The following is a 24,628-nucleotide window of genomic DNA, read 5'->3' on the forward strand; positions in this document are numbered from 1 at the left end:
CCCCTTTCTAAACATGATTTTATTTGGAAGGCTCTTGCATGTAGCACCAGTGTTTCACATACAGACTACATTAAACACATAATGATTTGGGCTAAGAGGGAGAGGTTAATATCCGAGGTAACAAGGAATTAACTTTTTTTAACCAGAATGAATGCAACAGTAGTGTTACAATATACAACTTGGTTTTAGGTACAGTCATACCTCGTTACGTTTGCTTCATGTTACATTCTTTCAGGTTACGTCCCGTGGCGACCCGGAAGTACCGGAAAGGGTTACTTCTGGGTTTCGCCACTCGCACATGCACACAAGCGCCAAATCGTGCCGCGCACCTGCACAGATACGGCGCTTCAGGTTGCGCTCTTTTCATGTTGTAAACGGGCCTCCGGAACAGATCCCATTCGCAACCAGATGTACCACTGTATATCAAGACTGTGACATGGTGTGCACACACATTGTGCATGCATGCACTCTCTCACTCAGGGAGTCTTCTTTAATGTCCCATATTAACCCTCCTATATTGTACTTATATAGGGGAGAACTAGGAAGAAGTATGCTGCTTAAAAGGGTCAAGCCATTTTACTGCATATTATCTTTAGAACAGTACATAAAATATTAACTCCACTAAGCAAAAACCACAGGCCATAAGCAATTTGTTCTTTATTCACTTAAGAAGGGGCTCAGCTGCAACCATGCACAGTTAGGTACAGATTCCTGAGCAAGGAAGCTTCTCTTAGGTAAGCACATTTTCTGCCAAAAAAAGTTTCTAGTGACTGGGCAACATTTCACAATTCTTAAGAAAACAGAAGCTGGCTAAAGGTCAAATTCTGGGATAAGTATCATGTCTATGTAAGATATATCTCACCAAATGAAGTTGTTAGCTATATTTTCAAATTAATGCACAATACTAATTTGCCATGGGACTCACAGCTTCTGCTACAATAGGAGGAGTTGGGATCCTCCTGACTAAGAAGTGGCAAAAACTACTTCTGTTGTAAAAGGAATCCACACCACTGAAAAACCAAAAACCTCAAGATCTTCCTATCAGACATTAACATTTATTTTATGACTAGCAGTAGCTGAGAAACCCCTACATCTCCTATCTAGAGACAGAACTTTGCACTGGATTATCTGGAATACCTACTTACAGCCTCAAACCAAGTAACAAAGGCCAACTGACCTCTACAACATATACAAAGAAATAACAGCATTGGTCTTGCTGATGCAGCAGAGTAACACTGATAGTGGGAGCTATACTTCCATACATTAAAAAGCTGTTCCAGAAGAACTCAACTCAAGGATTCCTAGGATCTACTTTTCAATACAATATGTACCGTAAGTTGTAACAGAGCAAGATGACTATTCACCAAAGCTATTAGGGCAATATCCAACTGTTGTGCTCTGCTTGTGCAACCGATTCCCCCTTCCTCTCTTCTCTGAAGTCCCCTGGGTGACCCCCAACCCAAAATCTGTTCTGGAGAGTTAGGGACCTCTCCAGAAACTGCGAAGATTGGAAGGCATGAGTGACAGCAGAACAGCTAAGAGCAAGTCCCATCATTCCATGGGTGCAACAATGGATCTTGTGTTGGGAAGATTTTGTAACATACCAATACTCTAAGTGAGCACAAAAGTTTCTTCAGTATAGCTTAATTGTATTGTACCTACAAGGGCTGCCTTGGAAACCATTGGTGAAAGAGCAAGGTATCTATCTTTTAAATACATAAAGGAGTATAGGAAATATTATTACAAGAAACCAATGCTTAACTATGGTTTAGCACAACTGACCAACGTGCTCGTGTTCACTGCTCAGGAGTCCCTGCTTCATTTTTCACATGTTCCTAGCTACAACAAGCTACAAGCCTTGGACTGTTGTGCTGCCTAAACCTGGGCTCAAAGTTTGTTTCCCCCAAACAAACCACGAGTAGTAAGGTAAGAATAAACCTTGGCTACCTCTTATAATTTGTTCGGAGAGAAACAAACCACAATATCTGGTCTGAATGTACAAGTCAAAGCTTGTGCCTTATTGCTCCCAGAGCAGTATGGCCAACAGCAAGGGATGAACAAAGCAGGAAGCTTTGATCAGCAGGCACCCACTACTAATTTGCAATAAACTGTGGTTAAATATTAAATATGCTTTATTGCGACGTGGAAACCAGTTCACTTATAGGCATCAAAGACTTCACTGTGTTAGGGGAAAGTCCCAGAATTAGACATTTGGGCAGATTTTCTCTTTCTTTCAAGGATTACAATGGTTAAACATTTAACCATCTTCAGTGCTTTGTTTTAAGCTACTCTCTGTTGTTTCACAAGTATGACAATTTAAAGACTCATTATTTGGGTGCTGATATTCTAACGAATTGCATACACATGGCCAAAATATGTATGTGCTTAATACCGATTTGACACACCATCTTTATATATAGGCTACAGATGCCTGCAGCCTCTCTTGTATACATAATTCTCAAAATGAAAATAATCAAATAGGTAGCTCCTCCTCACATAAACTAGAAACATCTGCCTGATAGTTGACAGACAGATGGACTATGTTATTAAGAACAAGACTAAAACAACTCTTCTGATTATATACAAAGTTTCCTAACCTGCACAACGACTTTAACTACTGCTCCCATAGGTGGAGCTGCCACAGCACGACCTTTCTCCTTCTGGGGCCGCACCCTTATATATAGCTCCAAAATAACTGCTGTACTTCATAACTCTCAGATAGCTAATGATCCTGTAGTGTAGAGTAAGCAAGAGAAATACCTTAAAACTGTTCTCAAGTAGCTTTATCTGTAGGCCAAAACCAACACCAAGCATGGTGACACTAAGATTCTAGAAAACTGCATTCCCACAATCTTTGAAAACAGATGTCCAGTTTTAGAGTACAATGATTCAAAACTAAAGTGCTGGTTGTTCTCATCTGCCCCCCCCAACAGTGAAGAACAAAGAAGTACACAAGTTATTTAATGTTATTAACACATCCATATTCTAAAGGCCAGCCATGCACTGAAGCAGATTTCAAGAGGGCGGGGAACGTCTCAATTAACAAGAATTAAGAAGGCTTCACAACTGGTCTCACTGCTCCTGACATGCATAAATTAGTGTATTTTTAAACGCAGGAGCTCAGACTTGGATTGACTTACACCCTTGTATAGATAGAAGCATGCACAGTCAGCAATCCCATTACAGCCACTCAATGCATACTGCAATGCATAGGCATATGCCTTTGCAGGATTGAACCATTAACTATTTGCCAGCATCAGTTGCATCTAGCAGATATTTTTTTCTGGCTTACCTTTGCATAAAGCCTATGAATTTGAAAGGTGACACCTAGACTAGCTTACAACATACAAAATGCAGGAGAAAATCCACATCATCCCTCAGGGTCTATTAAAGATTTATTACCAAAGATGTAAGTTAGCAGGCCTCTGGCTCAGGTTCACAGTTACACTGCCATCAAAATTAGGGGACTAAGCTGAAAATAACCAGGCGTGCCTTAGTTCCAGAAAGCAGCGCAAAACCTGTAATTTCTCCCCATGTTACAATTCAGCTAAAAGCTATAGCAGACATGACAAGTGACAAAAGGAGAAGAGTTACTCTGCAAAAAATAACCTAAACCTAGGCAATTATCTCTTTCAAACCAGGCTACTTCCTGGAAGCCTCACAGTAAACAACTCCATCTGAGTATTATTAATTTTTCTCCACCGACAGCTGGTGCATTTCCAAACCTCATACTTCACTGTCAGAACCCTTCGGCCCAGAAACATGTAGTCAGGAATTTTTTTCCCCACCCCAGCTTAGAAGCCAAATAAAAGAAGTGGGGAAGGGGGGGGGGAGAGAGAGAGAGAGAGAGAGAGAAGAGAAGAGAAAGGAGAAGAGAGCGATTCGCCCAAGGTCACAAAGGAAGTAACTGGGCACTACTGGGGCTCTCCCAGTCCTCATTTCCCCCAGTGTCGAGCCAAGGCTAACTGTAAACAGGCTTGCTCTGAAGTCAGTCTCCCTGCAATACCCAGGTCTTCCTTCCGAGTAAACCCTGACTGTAACTGCGGTGGTTGAGCAGGCGGTTTTACTTCCCGCTACGGGGCTTGATGCGCTTCTTGGGCGTTCCTCTGTCACCTCACGGGAAAGCAGAGTCCGCTTGGGGTGGGGGGGCCGCGACCTGAAGGCCCCACCAGAGCGCCAGAGGCAAAGCGACCCCCGACCTCGCTTCTCCAAAGACAGCCGCTTCCCTCAGGCCGTCGTCGCGCCCCCCCCCTTCCCCAACCCCCTCTCGGTTCATGCCAGAGCGGCGCCCCCTCACCGAGGTAAATGTCCCCGAAGGAGCCGCTCCCGATCTTCCGGCCAAGCCGGTACCGGTTCCCGACTCTCAACTCCATCGAGGCGGCTCGGCAGGACCCGGACCCAGTCGCGAGGGACCCTGACTCAGAGCAGGGCGACGCCAGAGACCATCGCGGCCCTTAGCCCCGCCTCTCGACGCCGGAGGGATTCGGGGGCGACAGCGCACCCCGGGTGGGGAGGATGGACGCAGATTCCCCGAGACCCGGATCCTCCCTCAGCGCAGCTAAGCCCCAGCCGCCATATTATGTGACCTCACTTCCTTGGCAACAGGGGGCGGAGCTTTGCGACGGAGGAGCATCCTCTTCTGAGGGAAAGCTGGGTCAGGGGGACCAGATTGTGAGGCCGCGAGCGAGAAAGGGGTGGGGAGGGAGAGGGGCCGCGTCTCCATGGTAACCGCTGGGCGCTGGAACCTGGGCGCGGGGCTTCCCTTCGGCTCATTGTCCGCGGTAGGGTTTGGACTTGGCCCCACCCGTGAGAAGCGAGGCAGCTGCCACCCCATAACCAGGGCTCCGCTCACGGGCGGGTCCAGCAGCAGCTGGCTGCGCCCTAGTATTGTCAGAGATAATTGGGCTTATTCACACCAACTTTTCTGTAGGCTGAGGCTGGAATAGCACGAAGCATGGTTGCAATACGTAACCCCATAAAAAGATGGTGCCAAAGCACATGCTGGGATTTATCAACCCTAACGATCTGAAACGGTTTCCAATTGATTCATGGATGGCAGTGTCCTTTCTTGAGGCGGGGCGGCTGGCAGAGGGAGGACTTGCGGAAATGTCATGAAATCATAAGGATGAAGGTGGTTCAAGGAAGGCTATTCTTGAGATGTAAAGCTGTTTCGTATCGTTTCCCCGCTTCAATTTGGGATTTGAGCTCAGGATTTGCACCCTCCCCCAGGATGTGGCTGAAAAACACAGGTTTCACATTTGGGCTGAGTTGTCTTTAATATGGGCCTTTTCATCTCGGAGAAGTGAATTCATGAATTCACTTCGTATTCATTTTATAGTGTTCTTACTCAAAGGCATGAATAGGAGGAGCCACGATGCATATGTTTTACACTGGATGTTTTGCAGCTGATAAGCATCAGTCTGACTTAATTATGGTGTTTGGTGTAACGTGAAGAAACAAACCTTAACTTTGCTCTTTTATATCCAACTTGAGCTCTTTGGATTGCCAAGGTTAATAATGTATTCATCAGTCTGCTTTGTGTAGTCCACAAAATTGTGTGCCATAACAGATTTGTCTCTTGAGGTGCCACTAGACTCTTTAGTTTCTTATGAAGGTTGGCATTCAACATCATTCATTTAATACAAGATGACATCACTTTAAGTTCTCTTTAGAATGAACATAGTGAAAATATGTGGATCCAGAATTTTGGGAAGTCTTAGTGGACACTTTTTATATATAAAATGCAGAGATGTATTTATAACCATAGTGTGTTAGGCACAGTACTTGATTCCTACTCTTTAAGATGGTAGGAAGAAGAAAACTGTGTGTTATCACTTTACACATAAAACATTAGAAAAGTAAAGTACTTTATTTACCAATGAGTCTGAAAAGTGCTGGTCAGAGTCTTAAATGATCTGAGGCATGAGTATCTAAAGGAGGATTCCCCCCAAAAACATTTCATAGTTAACCCATATTATGAAAGGTTGTTGTCAAGATAAAAATACTGCAATAAATTGTTTTATCCAAGAACCACTATTTGAAATCACTAGCACTGTGTCTTTCAGTTAAGGTGTGGTATGTAGGGCAGTGTGGGAGAATTATGAACTTATTTTGCATTGTCTGACTTCCATAGCGATTGGTTTGGGAAAGTCAAATGATGGTGGCAAAGTGACCAAATATACTATTTGATATACAGTGTTTTTAAAGTGCTGGTTTGTCTTTCGAATGCTTTAAAATGAAAGCAAACGATAAGAAATTAAGTATCCACCAGTGACCACTTGGGGTCAGTATTACACTACTGTTATTGAGCTTGAAACTAGATGCCTTCCAATGCCCACTTGGTGCAAAATATTCCCACAGCTCTGATTAAACTCAAGGTTATGTAACCCATGAAGGAGAGAAAGTAGTCAAATATGTAAGATTCTAGTCCTCGGAGGTATGCGACTTCTAAAGACAGAAGTCCCTCTTAGTTACCATATGTAACAGGCACTACTAGACCTATTCCCCATGAAGACGTCCAACTTAGCAGCTCCAGCAGCACTTCCATAAGTATGCACTGTGAAATGGTATTTACCTTCTTCCCACCATTCAAACATGTAACCCACCCATTTAGGTACATTTCATCAAAAACCAAGTGCTTCAGACTATTGAGGGTGGGTGGATTACATGTTTGAATGTTCAGTTTTAGTGCATCCTGTAAGGCTGTCCTACATAATTTCTCTGCATGTGTGGATTAGCCCCTACTTTCATGCAATGTGTTCTCTTAAATAACACTGGTGATGTTATGGAGAAATATTAGAGACGAGTTTCTGCCAAGTTATTCAAAAAGCTATGTATTGCTACAAATGCACATACATATAAATACATCAAGGCAATGAAGAAAAGTTAATCCACTTTCTTAAAGTCACAGGGTACACCATCTGTAGAGAGAAGAGTATGAAGAGTAAGTCAGCAAATGTTCAAGAAAAAGGCTGCATCCTCCAAAAAGCCAATTAATGCATAAGTATATGAACAGTTATATTAGCAAGGATTTAAGCAATGAATAGCACTAGACTATGGAGCTGTCAGTTAAACCACTGAGCCTGGGGCTTGCTGATCAGAAGGTCGGCGGTTCGAATTCCTGTGATGGGGTGAGCTCCCATTGCTCGGTCCCTGCTCCTGCCAACCTAGCAGTTCGAAAGCACGTCAAGTGCAAGTAGATAAATAGGTACCGCTCTGGCGGGAAGGTAAACAATGTTTCCGTGCATTGCTCTGGTTCACCAGAAGCGGCTTGGTCATGCTGGCGACATGACCCAGAAGCTGTACGCCAGCTCCCTTCGCCAGTAAAGTGAGATGAGACCCGCAACCCCAGAGTTGTCCGTGACTGGACCTAACGGTCAGGGTCTCTTTACCTAGCACTGGACTAAATGTCCAGTGAAACCAAGTAAGATTTACATTTGTTTTAATTTTTATTGTTAATTGTAAACTGATATCTCAGTGTTATCGATTGCTACGCTGGGACCCTTGCAGGAAGGGCAGACTACAAATACTTGTACTACAAATGCATGTGCTGTTGTGTAGCATAATTCAGTGCATACATTCTCAAAAGGAAAGCCCACTTAGTTCAGTGTGCTTTATTCCAAATAAGTGCACATTCTTCACTAACCATTAAAATTCAATACAAAACTGCAATGTACTGAATTTGTTTCTGACTCTGAAATTGTAACAAGGCAATTTAAACTCTGTTGCCTACAATTCTCCAGCAGCATTTCTACTTCAGTTGATAATTACCTCAGTCTAAAGTCATCAGTTTAGAAATCTGAGTAGTGTTTCAGCCTGCAAAGTTAAAACAGAGTTAATATGCAATAGTTTGAGATATTCCCAACTACAAGACCACAAAGCACCCTGCTTTAGCTTTCTAAATTGTACCACAGTGGTTCTAATATTTTATGGCAGTGTTTTCATCTAACACCAACATATCAGGGTACAGAGTAGCAAAGTATGTTTTTAAAAGAGACAAGGGAAATAAGAATGTGCAAGAAAATTCAAATTGTGCCTAGGTCAGTTAAATTATAAAAACCTGTTTTATTATTATTAGGTATCAAAGGCAATATTCATCTAAGCTATACTAAGACTAGTTACTCTGAGTATGACTAACATTAATACTGCCCACAGTCAATAATATAACACAAATCTGAAGAAATTAAGAGTTAAGTATCACTGTAATTGCAGTAGCATGATTTAATACGTACCTATACAATAAAGCTTTGCCTTTGTTATTTGCTATGGAAAAATATCCACTTCTGGGTGAGAAGTCCATGGAGTTAGCCAAGTATATTAACTTGCTTTTGAACACCGGGAAATTTGGGAATACAGTAAATGAAGGAATGTGCACCTGCAAAGGAGAGTGGAGCAAGGTAATGAAACTGAGGGGCGGGGTAAGTGAAAGCATACTTCATTGTCATACATAGTATTATTATTATTAATAATAATATTTTTTATACCCCACCCTCCCCAAAACAGGGCTCGGAGCGGCTAACATGAAAATAAAAAACATTCAAACATTAATTTCTACAGTTACTCTCAAGACAATAACTCTGAACCCAACAGCTTTATCTTAAGCAAAGGCTTGTGCAGAACTAGCAGGATTTTCTAACCCTTTCCCCTGCATCTGTCCATTTACAAGCTAAATGGATTAGAAATTCCCTGAGGTTTGGTACAGAGGATCTCCCAGGATGGGAGGCTGGAGGAAGAGGGGGAAACTCCCAGGAGAGACCTGGGAGGGTTCACTCTTCTGTGTGGAATAAAGGTTAAGATATTGGTCTTTTATTCTCTTTCACTTCTTTCTTTTCTTTTCCTTTTTCCCTACTTTTCTTCTCTAGATTAGTTTGGCTTTATGAAAAGTAAATAAAAATTGATTATAAAAAAGAAACTTTCCTGTCCAGGATCTTTCTAACTACAGATTTTGCACATACAGTTACAATTAAAACTACATGGGCTGATCCTCACCCCTTGCCTGTTCCTGCACTTGCAGGATATGAACCACATGACGTTTCCACCAGCTGTGTAACATCTAGGTTTTTCTGGAGCTAAATCCCACTTTTCGCCTAAATGGTAGCAATGTGAAAAGCTTTTCTAATATGATAAAATGGATGTTTTGGGGTTATCTCATTTTCCCCTATTCCAAAACAGAAATTGGCAGACTGTGTGCACCTGGTGAAAAGGAAAAGGTTTCCCCATATACAGCTCCTAAAGTGAGAAATGTTTGCCTCAAACCATAAAGTATAGACCTTTCTGTCTTTCTGTTGTTGTCATATTTTTGGTAATTTCCCAGAAGACTTATTCAAACTCAATACATTCTCACTATCCAAGAACCATGCAACGTGTGTGTCTGTTCTATGTATGTGAAAATGCTTGCAGCTTGCAATTACTTGAGCAACTAGGATGTCACAGAATGTTCAGACATGCAAAGCACTCAAGGTGAAGAGGTCAGCAACAGAATGTTGACAAATAACAAAACTTCTGTAAAGGAAAATGATAATCACGAGCAGGAGAAAAATCCTCCAGTAAGCGACCTAGTTATAATAGTTATAAGAGGAACTGTTTTTTGTTTGTTTTGCTGAATTAAGGCCAGGAGAGGTGGACAGGGGATCTCTGTAGGGATGGGAATCCAAGGCTGGGATGCTGAGGAGGACCTTAGGAGCTGAAAAGAACAAGCTCCAGCTTAAACCGAAATTGAATTAATACTTAGCTATTGAATTAAACTTAGGAGAAATTCTTACCAGCTTTACCGCCTCATCTACTTTATTAGAAGCAATTGCCAATATTTCAGTGGTGGGACTGAAGGATAACGATGTTGCAGGTGTGACCAAGTTCATTATAGCTTTCAGAGGCTTAGGACTGGTTTCTCTGAGACAGTCGTCCTGAGCATACACATTCACAACTCCAGAACTAGAACTAAAAAAAAAAAGAGTTTGTGGTTTATAAAATGCTTAAACCATAATTAAATTAACTCAGCAATTTATATCCATGATCCTATGTTTCTCCAGAAGTACCAAGCATTATTTCCTATCAGCTATACTGAGGAAATGTTAATGCGCAACTATAGTAAAATCTTATTCATGTAAGTAAAAAGAGTGCGTTTTTTTACTACGTTTATGCTTACGGTAAGTTTGTAGAAGGGAGGCTCCATCTACAGAAAGAGGTTTGACAGCTACAGCCATTCCTAGACTGGGAAAGCCATGCCACAGTATTTCATGCATGAAGTGATTTCAAGTAGATTACTCCAATGCACTCTATGTGGAGCTTTCCTTCTGCTTGCTCTGGAAGCTGCAGTTAGTGCAGAATGCTGCAGCACAATTGCTGACTCCTACATATGCTGCAAGAAGCTCACCTGTATCTTAGGGGGAGCAATTAGCCACAGCCATTTTTAAATCAAGGCAAGCAACATGGCAGCTCTACAGAATTTAAGGGCAAAAAGCTGCTCAATATTTACTCAGTCAAGTCTTCCAAGTCATGGGAGCTCTCTATGTATCAACCACAGACTAAAAATAAGATATTTCTGAAGACTACTTTGATAAAGCCTGGAACTTGATCTAAAAAGCATTTGCAATGTGTTTACCTGTCATACTGGCAAGTTATTTTGTTACCATATATAAAGATACACCACTAAATTATTTGTCGATTTTGCCCTCCTCTGAATTTGGCCTCTTATAGCACATTACTAAGAATGTTTACTCAAAAGTAAGTCCCACTGAAATCAAGTGGTTTTAATATGCTGAGAGCTGCAACATTAGTAACGCATGTCTAAACCCATAATTATCTGACAACTCCAGTGTCCTCGAAGTAGAAAACCTTCCGGTATGATCCAAGAAATAAAATATCTTGGCTCTGCTTCCACTTACCCACATGCCACATACTGGTTGTTTTTGGAGACTGCAATTGATGTACCACACATACAACCTTCGTCAGAAAATCTGTTTAGGCATCGTCTGCTTTTTACATCCCATACGAAAACTTCACCCTGAACTGACAGACAGAGGAGAGACAAATAGGGAATTTTTTTAGAGGAAGTAATATATGACATCAAAATGCTGGATTTAAAGGGGGGGACCTCTGCTAAACTATGAACAACTGAAGAGCACAGCAAGGAATAACTCCATACACTACTCAAAGATTATAACTATTATATAGTGAGTTTCTATTAAATAGGTACTCACATGCATACATCCGAAGTAGTAAAAGACACAACTGTTTCATGGTTTATGGGGAGGTTGTATCGGGTCACAAATTCCAGTTTCAACTTAAGGCATCTTGCTATGAGTGCTTTCTAATCAGAAAATGAGCCTGTGACGATTACTACTGTAACAGTTGCAACAGAGGCTATACAAAGTTCTCCTTTCACTAAAGAATGCATACCTTCATACAGTAATGCCACATCTTATCTGACTTACCAGAATGCGTGTAGATTTTGCTGCTATCTGGAGAGAAAGATGATTCCAAAGACTTCCCATTTATTTTCATGCTCCCAATAAGCTCTTTCGTCTAAAATAGAAATGCAATTGCTGATCAACACAAGTAGTCACAATATCATAAAGTGAAAGAGTCTGGTCTCATGAGAGGAATGTGCCCTTCTACAGTCATCATAAAAAGGAGGGGAAGAAAACTTGTAGGGTGCACACAAATGTGTTTTCTCATACTCATATATATATATATATATATATGCTTTCGTAGATTTTCACGGGTACAGGAATGCAGGTTTTGGTGTCCTCGGGTGTCTTCCCGTGTAAAAGTTGGGGTGTCTAGGCGACGTTTCGACGAGGTCTCACTCGTCATCTTCAGGCTGGTGCACGTATCGCAGAACACAAGAATGCCGTCAAAAAAGAAGAAAAAACTTCCTCTCTTTTCCAACACATGAAAGAAACAGGACACGAAATTAATTTTGCAGATTCCAAATTGCTCTTTAACATGGAACATCACCACAAGAGAATAATCATGGAAGCCATCGAGATAGAGAAACACCCTCACAACATGAACAAGCGTGACGACACATCCCGCTTGCCAGACATCTGGAAATTAGCCCTCCCCACAAAAACTGACACCAGATCCAGAGGCACACGAAACGCTATCACCAATCAACCACACCAGACCCAAACCCAGACCCTCTCCACAGATAAATTACAGACACCATCCAGTAGCCAAACCATGGTGGCACCTCCGGATGCTGCACCCCCCTGCAATCCCTACACAGATCTGGCTGACACAGGCCACAAAACCACAGCTCGCCCCTATACACGAAGCCAAGCCAGAGCACAACTAAGTGCAGTACAGCCATCTTCTCAGAAAAACTCTTCACAAAGTTCAAGAGGTCAAGACACAAAGACTTTAGCAACTAATCCACACCTAATGACCCACCTAAGTGGTACTCAGGATATCACTCAAGAAATCACCCAAGATATCCCTCAAGTAATTAAGGAACAAAAGAAGAAAAGGCACACTAGCCTGGGAACTTCCTCTCTGCCCAGAACATTGGAGGCTATACACCACACCCCCTCAACAGTATTTATAGGAACTCAAACACTGAGATCCTGCTCTGTTCCAGTAACAAGAAGCCGAAAGCACCAGCCTGAAGATGACGAGTGAGACCTCGTCGAAACATCGCCTAGACACCCCAACTTTTACACGGGAAGACACCCGAGGACACCAAAACCTGCATATATATATATATATATATATATATATATATATATATATATATATATATATATATATATGTTTGCTTTCGTAGATTTTCACGGGTACAGGAATGCAGGTTTTGGTGTCCTCGGGTGTCTTCCCGTGTAAAAGTTGGGGTGTCTAGGCGACGTTTCGACGAGGTCTCACTCGTCATCTTCAGGCTGGTGCTTTCGGCTTCTTGTTACTGGAACAGAGCAGGATCTCAGTGTTTGAGTTCCTATAAATACTGTTGAGGGGGTGTGGTGTATAGCCTCCAATGTTCTGGGCAGAGAGGAAGTTCCCAGGCTAGTGTGCCTTTTCTTCTTTTGTTCCTTAATTACTTGAGGGATATCTTGAGTGATTTCTTGAGTGATATCCTGAGTACCACTTAGGTGGGTCATTAGGTGTGGATTAGTTGCTAAAGTCTTTGTGTCTTGACCTCTTGAACTTTGTGAAGAGTTTTTCTGAGAAGATGGCTGTACTGCACTTAGTTGTGCTCTGGCTTGGCTTCGTGTATAGGGGCGAGCTGTGGTTTTGTGGCCTGTGTCAGCCAGATCTGTGTAGGGATTGCAGGGGGGTGCAGCATCCGGAGGTGCCACCATGGTTTGGCTACTGGATGGTGTCTGTAATTTATCTGTGGAGAGGGTCTGGGTTTGGGTCTGGTGTGGTTGATTGGTGATGGCGTTCTGTGTGCCTCTGGATCTGGTGTCAGTTTTTGTGGGGAGGGCTAATTTCCAGATGTCTGGCAAGCGGGATGTGTCGTCACGCTTGTTCATGTTGTGAGGGTGTTTCTCTATCTCGATGGCTTCCATGATTATTCTCTTGTGGTGATGTTCCATGTTAAAGAGCAATTTGGAATCTGCAAAATTAATTTCGTGTCCTGTTTCTTTCATGTGTTGGAAAAGAGAGGAAGTTTTTTCTTCTTTTTTGACGGCATTCTTGTGTTCTGCGATACGTGCATTTATTCGTCTGTTTGTTTGTCCAATGTACGTGGCTGGGCAGACTTTGCAGGGTATTTCATAGACCCCTTGGTTTTCCAACTGGATTTTATCCTTGGGGTTTCTGAGGATATTGGCTATTTTTTGGTTGGTGCAAAAGGCTGTTTTGATATTGTGTTTATGGAGGATTTTGCTAATTTTATCTGTAGTGCCCTTGATATAAGGAAGGAGGGCCATGCCATTGTTTTCTTCTGTGTCTTGGTTTTTGGGGGGTGTTTCTTTTTGGATTAGCTTCGTAACCCTGTTTTGCTGGTATCCATTGGCAATTAACACATTTGAGAGATTTTGTAACTCAGTTGTCAAGTGGTCTTTGTCAGCCAGGCGTTTGGTTCTGGAGATGAGAGTCTTGGCTACGGAGTTTATTTGTGCAGGGTGGTGGTGTGATTGTGCATGTAAGTAGCGGTTGGTGTGTGTTTTTTTCCGGTAGATAGTGTGTCCTAGGGAGCCATCAGGTTTTTTGTAGATTAGGACGTCAAGGAAGGGAAGTTGGTTGTTGGCTTCTATTTCCATAGTGAATTGTATTTTGGGGTGTAGGCTGTTGAGATGTGTGAGGAAGCTATCCAGTTTTTCCTTCCCGTGTGGCCAAATTACAAAGGTGTCGTCAACATATCTGAGCCAAAGTTTGGGTTTGTGTTCTGACTTGTCTAAAGCATTGGTTTCAAAGTGTTCCATGTACAGGTTTGCGATGACCGGTGAGAGGGGTGATCCCATAGGTGCTCCTTCTATCTGTTTGTATCTTTGTCCATTGTGGATGAAGTACGTGTTGGTTAGGCAGTGGTTGGTCAGGTCCAAGATGTATTCGGGGGGATTGTATTTGTTTTGAATGGCTGTCAAGGCTTCATTAATGGGCACTTGTGTGAAGAGAGATACAACATCGAAGCTCACAAGTAGGTCATTAGGATGTAGGTTTTGCTTCTTTATTGTTTCTATGAACTGGAAGGAGTTTGGAACGTGTGAAGAGATGGATTCTGCATAGGGCTGAAGTTGCTTGGCGAGAAATTTAGCGAGATTTTGTAGAGGTGAGCCTATGGAGCTGACTATTGGTCTGAGTGGTGTTCCTTCTTTGTGTATCTTGGGGAGGCCGTAGAGTTTGGGGCATCTGGATGATTTTTCTCTGGGGATGATTCTTAGCTGGATTTCTTCACTGATAGGAGAGGCTTTTATTTTGGATTTGGTGGTTTTTTCCAGATAGGTGGTGGGATCTGTTTTTATAGGTTGGTAGGTAGGATCTTGGAGTAGATTTGATAGTTTTGCTTGGTAGTCCGATGTGTTCATCACCACAGTGGCATTACCTTTGTCTGCTGGGAGAATGATTATGTTGTTGTCTTTCCTCAGGTTGGTGAGTGCTTTCTGTTCTTCTTTGTGTAAATTGCTTCTGGGTGGTTTGCTGGAGCAGAGGATGTTGGTGACTTCAAGTCTGATTTTATTGGCTTTAGACAAGTCAGAACACAAACCCAAACTTTGGCTCAGATATGTTGACGACACCTTTGTAATTTGGCCACACGGGAAGGAAAAACTGGATAGCTTCCTCACACATCTCAACAGCCTACACCCCAAAATACAATTCACTATGGAAATAGAAGCCAACAACCAACTTCCCTTCCTTGACGTCCTAATCTACAAAAAACCTGATGGCTCCCTAGGACACACTATCTACCGGAAAAAAACACACACCAACCGCTACTTACATGCACAATCACACCACCACCCTGCACAAATAAACTCCGTAGCCAAGACTCTCATCTCCAGAACCAAACGCCTGGCTGACAAAGACCACTTGACAACTGAGTTACAAAATCTCTCAAATGTGTTAATTGCCAATGGATACCAGCAAAACAGGGTTACGAAGCTAATCCAAAAAGAAACACCCCCCAAAAACCAAGACACAGAAGAAAACAATGGCATGGCCCTCCTTCCTTATATCAAGGGCACTACAGATAAAATTAGCAAAATCCTCCATAAACACAATATCAAAACAGCCTTTTGCACCAACCAAAAAATAGCCAATATCCTCAGAAACCCCAAGGATAAAATCCAGTTGGAAAACCAAGGGGTCTATGAAATACCCTGCAAAGTCTGCCCAGCCACGTACATTGGACAAACAAACAGACGAATAAATGCACGTATCGCAGAACACAAGAATGCCGTCAAAAAAGAAGAAAAAACTTCCTCTCTTTTCCAACACATGAAAGAAACAGGACACGAAATTAATTTTGCAGATTCCAAATTGCTCTTTAACATGGAACATCACCACAAGAGAATAATCATGGAAGCCATCGAGATAGAGAAACACCCTCACAACATGAACAAGCGTGACGACACATCCCGCTTGCCAGACATCTGGAAATTAGCCCTCCCCACAAAAACTGACACCAGATCCAGAGGCACACAGAACGCCATCACCAATCAACCACACCAGACCCAAACCCAGACCCTCTCCACAGATAAATTACAGACACCATCCAGTAGCCAAACCATGGTGGCACCTCCGGATGCTGCACCCCCCTGCAATCCCTACACAGATCTGGCTGACACAGGCCACAAAACCACAGCTCGCCCCTATACACGAAGCCAAGCCAGAGCACAACTAAGTGCAGTACAGCCATCTTCTCAGAAAAACTCTTCACAAAGTTCAAGAGGTCAAGACACAAAGACTTTAGCAACTAATCCACACCTAATGACCCACCTAAGTGGTACTCAGGATATCACTCAAGAAATCACTCAAGATATCCCTCAAGTAATTAAGGAACAAAAGAAGAAAAGGCACACTAGCCTGGGAACTTCCTCTCTGCCCAGAACATTGGAGGCTATACACCACACCCCCTCAACAGTATTTATAGGAACTCAAACACTGAGATCCTGCTCTGTTCCAGTAACAAGAAGCCGAAAGCACCAGCCTGAAGATGACGAGTGAGACCTCGTCGAAACGTCGCCTAGACACCCCAACTTTTACACGGGAAGACACCCGAGGACACCAAAACCTGCATTCCTGTACCCGTGAAAATCTACGAAAGCATATATATATTTATATATATTTATATATATTTATATATATATATATTTATATATATTTCTTAGTACACCACTGTGTTCCCTAATATGGTGCTCTGTTGTCCTATTTCCCTCCTGCTATTTATGGCTTTCTTCCTTTGGTTTATCTTTTTCCGTCTATAGTCTCCACCACACCAGTGACTTTTACAGTATTCAGATGACTCGTTTAATAAGAGACACTTACAACACAAAACTCTAAAGATAATCAACCACTTAACTATTTGCCACCACTATTTGGATTTAACAAAATCAAAGTCAAGAAATCCACACCATCCCTGTGACTTGTCTGCTGAAATGGCTACTGTTGAGCAGCACAGAAGTTTTCCATGAAGCATAAGACTACAAAATGCTATGTGATTCGTATTTGCCATATTAGTATTAAAATGCATTTTTAGTATGAACTCTAACTGATACAACTTCTCTGCTGGTAGAATTGTGTTGCTGTTTGAACTTAAAATGCTCATTTTCAGAAACAAATGCAGATTTTACCTTCATTGTCAACAAATGCAGATAGCCTGATGTTCCATTAAGGAGCAGGAATCTTCCATCTGGTGATACTTCAAAATTTTTGATAAACTTCTCCTCTAAACCTTAAATTCAAAAAAACAATATGTGTTATATAGTTCCAGCACATATATATAGGAGCTAATTGCCAAAGCTAACTATTAGCTTATAAATTATTGTTTAATCTGGGCGCTTATTTATAAAGAATAATAGAACGCTATTTCCTTGAATGTTTATTCTTTTTCTTATAGATGCCATTGTTCCAAAGACATGGAAGAACACTGGGCACTAGTTCTACCGCCATGTGACACAGTAAGAAGGAATTTAATTGGAAATCTTTTATGTCTAATTCAGAAAAAATAAAATTATATTTGAGCATTATTCGAATCTACTTAAAATTCAGTGTGTACAAAAATATAAGCAAGCATTGAAACCTCACCTCTGATATGGGTTATAGGAATAATTTTCCCAGCCATCATGTCGTATATATAGAACCGCTTGTTGTGTATGCTAGTTGCAATAACTTGCTCTCCATCTGCACTAAAACGTGCCTTGTACACTGGAAAGCTTTCCAGATGAATGCTCTGTATCTTTGGATTAGCGATGCCATCCACCTTTAAAGAGAAAAAGATGCATTCATTTTTCACCTCAGAATGGGCAATATTTAAGAGGATTTCTAAAATACAAATGTAATGACTAGCGAATGCCAGTTTGTCTTGAATTTAAATTCCTTGATTTGACGGCAACCCAGAGTCCCACAGAAACATTGGGCTGCTTCTGCCTGCTACTGCACCATATGGAGCTCCACCATAACAAGGAATTCCTTCTGCTTCTATGCAAACAATAGGGATGACCCACTTGCTTCCATGCACTTTTGACTGTTTCCAGTCCTTAAAGTTTGGTATTAATATGCAAATTTAAACCTCCACCCAACCACCACATAGGTGTCTAAAGTATGTATCAGCCAATCAGTTCCTATAAAATAGTATACAAGAACATAGAACAGAAACAATTGCATTATATATAAGGTAATTATTCCTCACCTGGAACAGTGAAACAGACCGATCAAGCCCAGCAGTCATAATAACTTGAGCAGAAGGATGGAACTGCACAGTTGTCAGTTTTGCATCTGACAGACGTTCACTATTAGCAAACTTGCAGTTTTTCATCTAAAATGCAGAACAGGAACATGTGTGGTTGTTATGAAGCTGCATAACCACTAAGTACGTATAGAAAAGAAAAATCTACGCACTCATGACAGTATCCAACACTGCACGAGCAGCACTAAGCTACCCAAATAAGACCTCCCCTTCTGCTCCTCCCTGAATACCCCCACAAAAACTGCTCCACAGAGTCCTTCGACCGTCAGGAGCAGATTTTGAGGGTGGGTGAGAGGCTTCAGGACAGGGAAGAAGGTTCAAGTGTGCAAACAGAAATCTTCTGCCCAAGTTAAACAGCAGCTTTGGACACAACCCTATGCCTGCACCACTGAAATATATTTCAGCAAATGTGCTACCAATTCTGTCCTAAGATACATTCAGTGTTCTAGGCAGTTTTCCATTTCCTAGTTTAGAGATGCATTAGCGATCCAAATTTTTATAAAATCAAGTTGTATTCAACTCTGTGCAAGTGGTGTTCTGCTCACACCTGGAACTTCCTCTTCTCACACTTCCCAAAAATCTGTTCCAGATGGTCCTCCAACCACCTGAAGCAGATTTTGAGGGTTAACAGCAGGCTTGCAGGAGAGGAGAAAATTCCCAATGATTTTTTTATTTTACTGTTGAAGCTCTACATAACTATTTTATCATACTTAAAACTTTGCCAACTAAATATTCAAAACATGAAAATGCTTTCAATGTGTTGCATGAAGGGTCTCTTGAAACCTGTTGTTTTTCTCATATTTAACAGCTTCAAAGCCTATGAATTCTAATCACAAACACATTGTGTGCATGAAAATGAAAGATTGTTTTACCTGTAAAAAGCCTCTTGGTAAGGAGTCTGACACTGTCACGAAGTTGCCTGTCTTGTGCATTAGTTTATCCCCTTCATCTTCGCTGTCATCTTAAAAAGAAATTATTTCAAACATTGTATTGTTTTATCTGTGCAGCCATATGAAAAGTGGCAACATAAGCTAAATGCAATATATGAAAAGAAGTCAGAACTTATTCAGTATACAGTCAGGTAGTGTGTCATAAACCCTGCTCCTAGTCTCTTAGAGCAGCTTGCAACAGTCAGTAGTAAGACAGTCTGCGTCCTCAGGTAAACAATCTAAAACAGGATAGGCAGCCTTCAGGGTTGTGTGATCTACTTAGTTTTTTACTTGAACCTTGAAGGCAACCAAATTGAAGCCAAGTGCAAAATAAGAACTGCTTAAAATTCTCACGGATAAGAACTGGAGTCAGATGCAAAATAAGCAGTTAAAGAAAATAAGAGTTAAGGCAGTGTTTCCCAACCTTTTTTGGGCAAAGGCACACTTGTTTCATGAAAAAAATCTCGAGGCACACCACCATTAGAAAATGTTTAAAAAATTAACTGTGTGCCTATATTGACTATATATAAAGTAACTCTCTTTAATAGGCATCAAATAAACACAAAGAAAGTATTTTATAATTACTTTATTATGAAATAGGACGCACCTACTTTTTTTTGGGGGGGGGGGAAATAAAGGATTTTTTTTTTCCTTTATTTCCCCCCCAAAAAAACCAGGTCGGGGAACAGTGGGATGGCGGTGCTGCGCCTCCCTGCTGTCCTCGAGCTTGTGGGGCTGGCCCATGTCTGCCTGGCGCGAGGGGCGCTCTGCTTCAGGGCACCCCGTGCTGCCAGCTGCCGCCCGCAAGCCTTGCGCTCCTGGGGGGAGATCCCCCGGGTGCGCAAGGCTTGCCGACACCAGCACGGAGCACGGGGCGTCCTCCAAAGGACGCCCCGTGCTCCGTGCTGCCGGCTTCCGCCCGCAAGCCTTGCGCTCTGGGGGGGGGGGAGATCCCCCGGGTGCGCAAGGCTTGCCGACACCAGCGCGGAGCACGGGACGTCCTCCAAAGGGCGCCCCGTGCTCCCTGCTTCCGCCCGCAAGCCTTGCGCTCTCGGGGGGAGATCCCCCGGGTGCGCAAGGCTTGCCGACACCAGCGCGGAGCACGGGGCGTCCTCCGAAGGGTGCCCCGTGCTCCGCGCTGCCAGCTGCTGCCCGCAAGCCTTGCGCTCCTGGGGGGAGATCCCCCGGGTGCGCAAGGCTGGCCAACACCAGCGCGGAGCACGGGTCGTCCTCCGAAAGGCGCCCCGTGCTCCGCGCTGCCAGCTGCCGCCCGCAAGCCTTGCGCTCTCGGGGGGAGATCCCCCGGGTGCGCAAGGCTGGCCAACACCAGCGCGGAGCACGGGGCGGCCTCCGAAGGGCGCCCCGTGCTCCGTGCTGCCGGCTGCCGCCCGCAAGTCTTGCGCTCCCGCCGCCCGACTCGCCCGCCTCCCTCCCACGGCACACCAGGCAACGTCTCGCGGCACACTAGTGTGCCGCGGAACACCGGTTGGGAAACACTGAGTTAAGGAATGGGATGTGCAACCCAGGAAACTGGGAACAAACACCCACATACACTTGAGGAGAAGCCAGCTCCCTGTAGCTGCTCCTTCTACAGCCAATGGATGAGGCCAAGTTGGTCTCTTCCTTGCCATGATGTTCTTCCTACATGAGTCCCTGCGAGACTTCCTTAATCAGAAGTCCCAAAAACTTTCTCTGCAGAACATGTGCAGAGGATTGCATCTTAATTACTTTATTGACTTTGGTTCATGCTATAGAAAGTCCCACATTTACCTTCATCTCTGGCTTTTCTTACTTTCTTCTTCCTGTCCCTCTGTGCCCAGGAAGGGGTTGCTCCCATTGCGCTCTGAAATCTAAGGAAGACAAGTCTGTACTGCACCCACAAGTGTTACTTCACACACAACCTTATCCATTGAGGTAAGTAAAAAACAACTATCAGAAATTTTAAGTAAATATACCAGACAATTTTTAAAGATGGGTGAAAGAATGATGAGCATTAAATATCTGATGAAGAGAGGGATGCAGGGCAAGAAACTCAGGACAGACAGCTTTATAATCTCTCTCTCTCACTCACACACCCCTTGTGATGCAAGAGCAGATGCAAGCTGTTTAAAGGATGGACTGTGAAGGAAGAAAAACATTTTCCTCAACCCTCCCCACCTCTTGCAAGTAAGCCTCTCATTATGACAATAAATAGGGAAAGGCTTTTGAAGTGTCCAAGCACCCCAGCCATTTTTGCCCTTCCTTTTTAAGTTCAATTTGAATCATCCTGCCATTTCCCCTTTTCTCAATATTAAGCAATAAAACTTCATAGCTGCATAAAGAAAATAGATTATTTATTTTTTTGCATTTTAGTATGTATGGAAATAAATATAGACATCTTCAAAAATTCAGATTAATTTACAAATTGTCTGTTTTGAGAAAACACATATTGGAAGGCCTCTTCAAAAATGAGGTTATATGCTAACATTTTTTTATGCCAATTCAAATAAATAATCAAAAATTATTTTTTCTTAAGATGGTTGTCTCTTGTCCATGTTACCATTAACACTCACTGTTCTTGAAGTCTTCTTTGAAGTTTTTCCTTTGTAAGCTTCTTTTCTGCATCACTTTTCATCATGTTTTTTCGATATCGATGGGTCATGTCAATTCTAGGAGAAAAAAGTCACATGCTAAATTTGTACAGTTCTGTAAAAATATTAATTTTACCAAGATGGTCACTTTACAAATTAAAGCAAGTGAATAGCTTATATTTTGAAACAGTGGCATGTAGTTCATGTTACATAGTAAGATTACATAGTCGAGTCAATGTGATGGAGTGGTTAAGAGTGCCAAAGTAAGATTGGGAGATAAAGGTTCAAATCATCACTCAGCCATGAAATTCACTGAGTGACCATAAATAAAATACTTCCTCTTCCTAACCTACTTTACAGGATTAGCATGGGAAAGAAATGGGAAAAAGTTTATTTTAAGATCCGCTATAAGGTTCTAGAATTTCCAAAGTTCTTAAAAAGTGAACAGCCTGGCAATATTTTGTAAAAACTTGCAGAAAGCACACACATTAACATCTTCACTCAGAATGAATGGTTAAGATGATGGATGGCATCTAATTGTGCACTGATGCAATGGACTTCCACTTGTGCAAAGGTGACTCCTTCAACCTGCAGCCACCCAAAATCTGCTCTGGAGGATTGACAATCCCTCCAGAGCAAAGTTTGGGGGACACATATGGACCCACAGGGGGAAGAGGGAAAAGATAAGTCATAGTACATCTGCTTGTGCAACTCTTGACCTTGCACTGACATCAGGATGTAAGATGCTTACACCCCAAACCTACATATGTTAGGTTGAAGACAAGCCCCACAGAGTTCAATGCAACTTGCTTACAACTACAGCTTTGCTTCACCACACTTGATTCATGAGTCAATTTACAACAGGTGCATTACACATCAAAGTTAACCACCAATTGTGGATTACTGTGACATGCAAACATAGCCTATGAGTGCTGCTTACATTTCCTCAACTTCATCATCTTCATCCACCCATGCTGGTTTTTCTGATGGAAGAAAGTTGTCTTCCGTTTCATTCTCCACTTCTGAGTCATCAGATTCTCTTTCAAGGAAATTCCCACTGAGCACATCACCAACCTTAAAAAAAGAAAGAATATTTTCTTTAATCTTAGAATTTAAAAACATGTTACAGATTGCCACCAATGAATCTTTAAAAATTCCTAAAAACTTATCATTGTTTATTCTCAGAACACTTGTCAGGAGCCTGAAACTGAGATAACTGACAAGCCCAGTCTCAGCTGTACTGCCACATGAATCCTGAGGCATTTCGGACAGAACTTCCCGATAACCACATACCTGATGAACATTGTGCTGTTCTACAGCACCCATATAATAGCTTTCAGAGTTCAGAAGGCATACTTGCACTGTTTGCTGCCATGACAGGACAGTACCCCACATCTGGATACTATGGTGAATTTACAAATATTTACGTGAACTGAAAAAGTTAGGAATTTTTTTAGGGGGTGAAGAACTAATTTGCTTGAATGTTACAGTGGGTATTCAGACTTAATTTACCACCTCCTGGAATACTTTCAAAGTGGACGAGACAGAAGATTGTGACCTCTAGATAAGGCATTCACACAGCCACCTACAAAGGGACAACCATTAGCAAGAGTGCCCCTTTTCTATCCTGTGCTATCATAACTACAGCTGCACCCCTCTCTTCTGAACATTTGCTACTGAACCGGCAGGGCCGGCACCAGTTTTTGTGGACCAATGCTCCAGGTGTGTAAGACAAGCAGAAATTCCGTAATATGTACTGGTGAAACATCTGCATCACTGTATCTGCGTGTCCAGAAACATCCACTCGTGCAATTCAAGCTTATCACGCTGCCAGCAGCTCGGGCAGGGATGTGGGGCTCATAGAAATAACAGAAAGCTGGTGGAAAGAACCATTATTCACTATAACCATGAGGCTGATTATTGCTGTCCAGTCGGGGGAGGGAGGGGACACCAAAACAGGCTTCCCGCCTAATACCTTCGCCAGCGGGCCTTGCAGACGCTGCAGGTCGTCGTCTCCTTCCTCCACGTCCCCAAACAGCAGCTCCTCCAGGCCACGCTCCGCCGCGGGTTTCTCTGCCACGAGAGCCAAGTGCTGAGCCCGACGGATCTCCTCCGCGGCAGCCGCCATGTGGCCGCCTCGCTTCTCGCCTCTTTCAAGCGGCCCTTTTCCGACCCGAGGCCGCTTTCTGCCCTTCGACGCGCCTCGCCGGCCCTCAGCCCTCGCCTCCATGCTACCTCTGCCTTCACGGGACCACAAACCGGAAGCGGAAAGGCCCGCACGTTCGCGTCACGGAAACCGGAAATGCCCTTCCCGCTCAGTTACCATAGAGAGGCACGCAGGCGCAAACACGTCCGCCCTCCCAGCCACAGTACTCAATGAAGCCGCCGTGACGCCGCCTGATTGAACATGCGATGTAAACAAACAGATTACCAGAGAGATACGCGGGCTGAGGGGGCTGTCGGCGCGAGCTCCTCACCCCTCCCCACCCCAAGGCAAATGGAAACCGGAATAAAACGATCTGCGTAACATTTGTCTTTTTCTCTATATCTTTGCCTTCCCCCGCTCAGTGAGAAGCACTGCCACGTGACCTCCTTGGCCCCGCCTCTTCACATGACCTCAATGTTTCAGTGTATTCCCCCCCCCAACACACACACACTCTCTTTCCCCCATTTTTTCCCCTCATAAGAACCGCTCTCTAGGCGGGCTGTCCCATCACTTGTAAAACAGTGGGGGGGGCAGATGAAAGCACTTTTTTTAAAAAAAAAGATTAGCGTCTCCTCAG

The 24,628-nt window shown here is 43.0% G+C and overlaps 3 protein-coding genes across 8 annotated transcripts in view; 1 reads left to right on the forward strand and 2 right to left on the reverse strand.

Moving 5' to 3' along the window:
- Positions 1 to 4,628, reverse strand: part of CSNK1D (casein kinase 1 delta) — a 32,306-nt gene extending 27,678 nt beyond the window's left edge. For 2 of the 6 annotated variants that reach the window (XM_081899801.1, XM_081899804.1), the window contains exon 1: positions 4,298 to 4,623. In XM_081899801.1, the coding sequence (XP_081755927.1) occupies positions 4,298 to 4,373 (76 nt within the window). In that variant the 5' untranslated portion in view covers positions 4,374 to 4,623. Of the gene's footprint in view, positions 1 to 4,297 lie in introns of all 6 variants that reach the window. The other 4 variants (XM_081899802.1, XM_081899799.1, XM_081899800.1 and 1 more) reach the window with 4 other exon arrangements.
- Positions 1 to 24,628, forward strand: part of MBTD1 (mbt domain containing 1) — a 126,809-nt gene that overhangs the window by 53,371 nt on the left and 48,810 nt on the right. The gene's annotated exons all lie outside the window — the stretch shown is intronic.
- Positions 6,818 to 24,458, reverse strand: UTP18 (UTP18 small subunit processome component). The gene is made up of 14 exons (XM_081899737.1): positions 23,821 to 24,458; positions 22,786 to 22,919; positions 21,828 to 21,923; positions 21,046 to 21,125; positions 19,219 to 19,307; positions 18,290 to 18,415; positions 17,686 to 17,860; positions 17,232 to 17,332; positions 11,433 to 11,523; positions 10,884 to 11,007; positions 9,762 to 9,936; positions 8,232 to 8,374; positions 7,771 to 7,815; positions 6,818 to 6,920 (listed from the first exon to the last, which is right to left on the reverse strand). Exons 1-13 carry the CDS (start codon positions 24,073 to 24,075, stop codon positions 7,791 to 7,793), a joined length of 1,614 nt encoding a protein of 537 aa, XP_081755863.1. The 5' UTR covers positions 24,076 to 24,458; the 3' UTR covers positions 6,818 to 6,920; positions 7,771 to 7,790.

Source organism: Podarcis melisellensis (genome assembly GCF_964234715.1).
Source record: "Podarcis melisellensis genome assembly, chromosome: 2".
NCBI lineage: Eukaryota > Metazoa > Chordata > Lepidosauria > Squamata > Lacertidae > Podarcis > Podarcis melisellensis.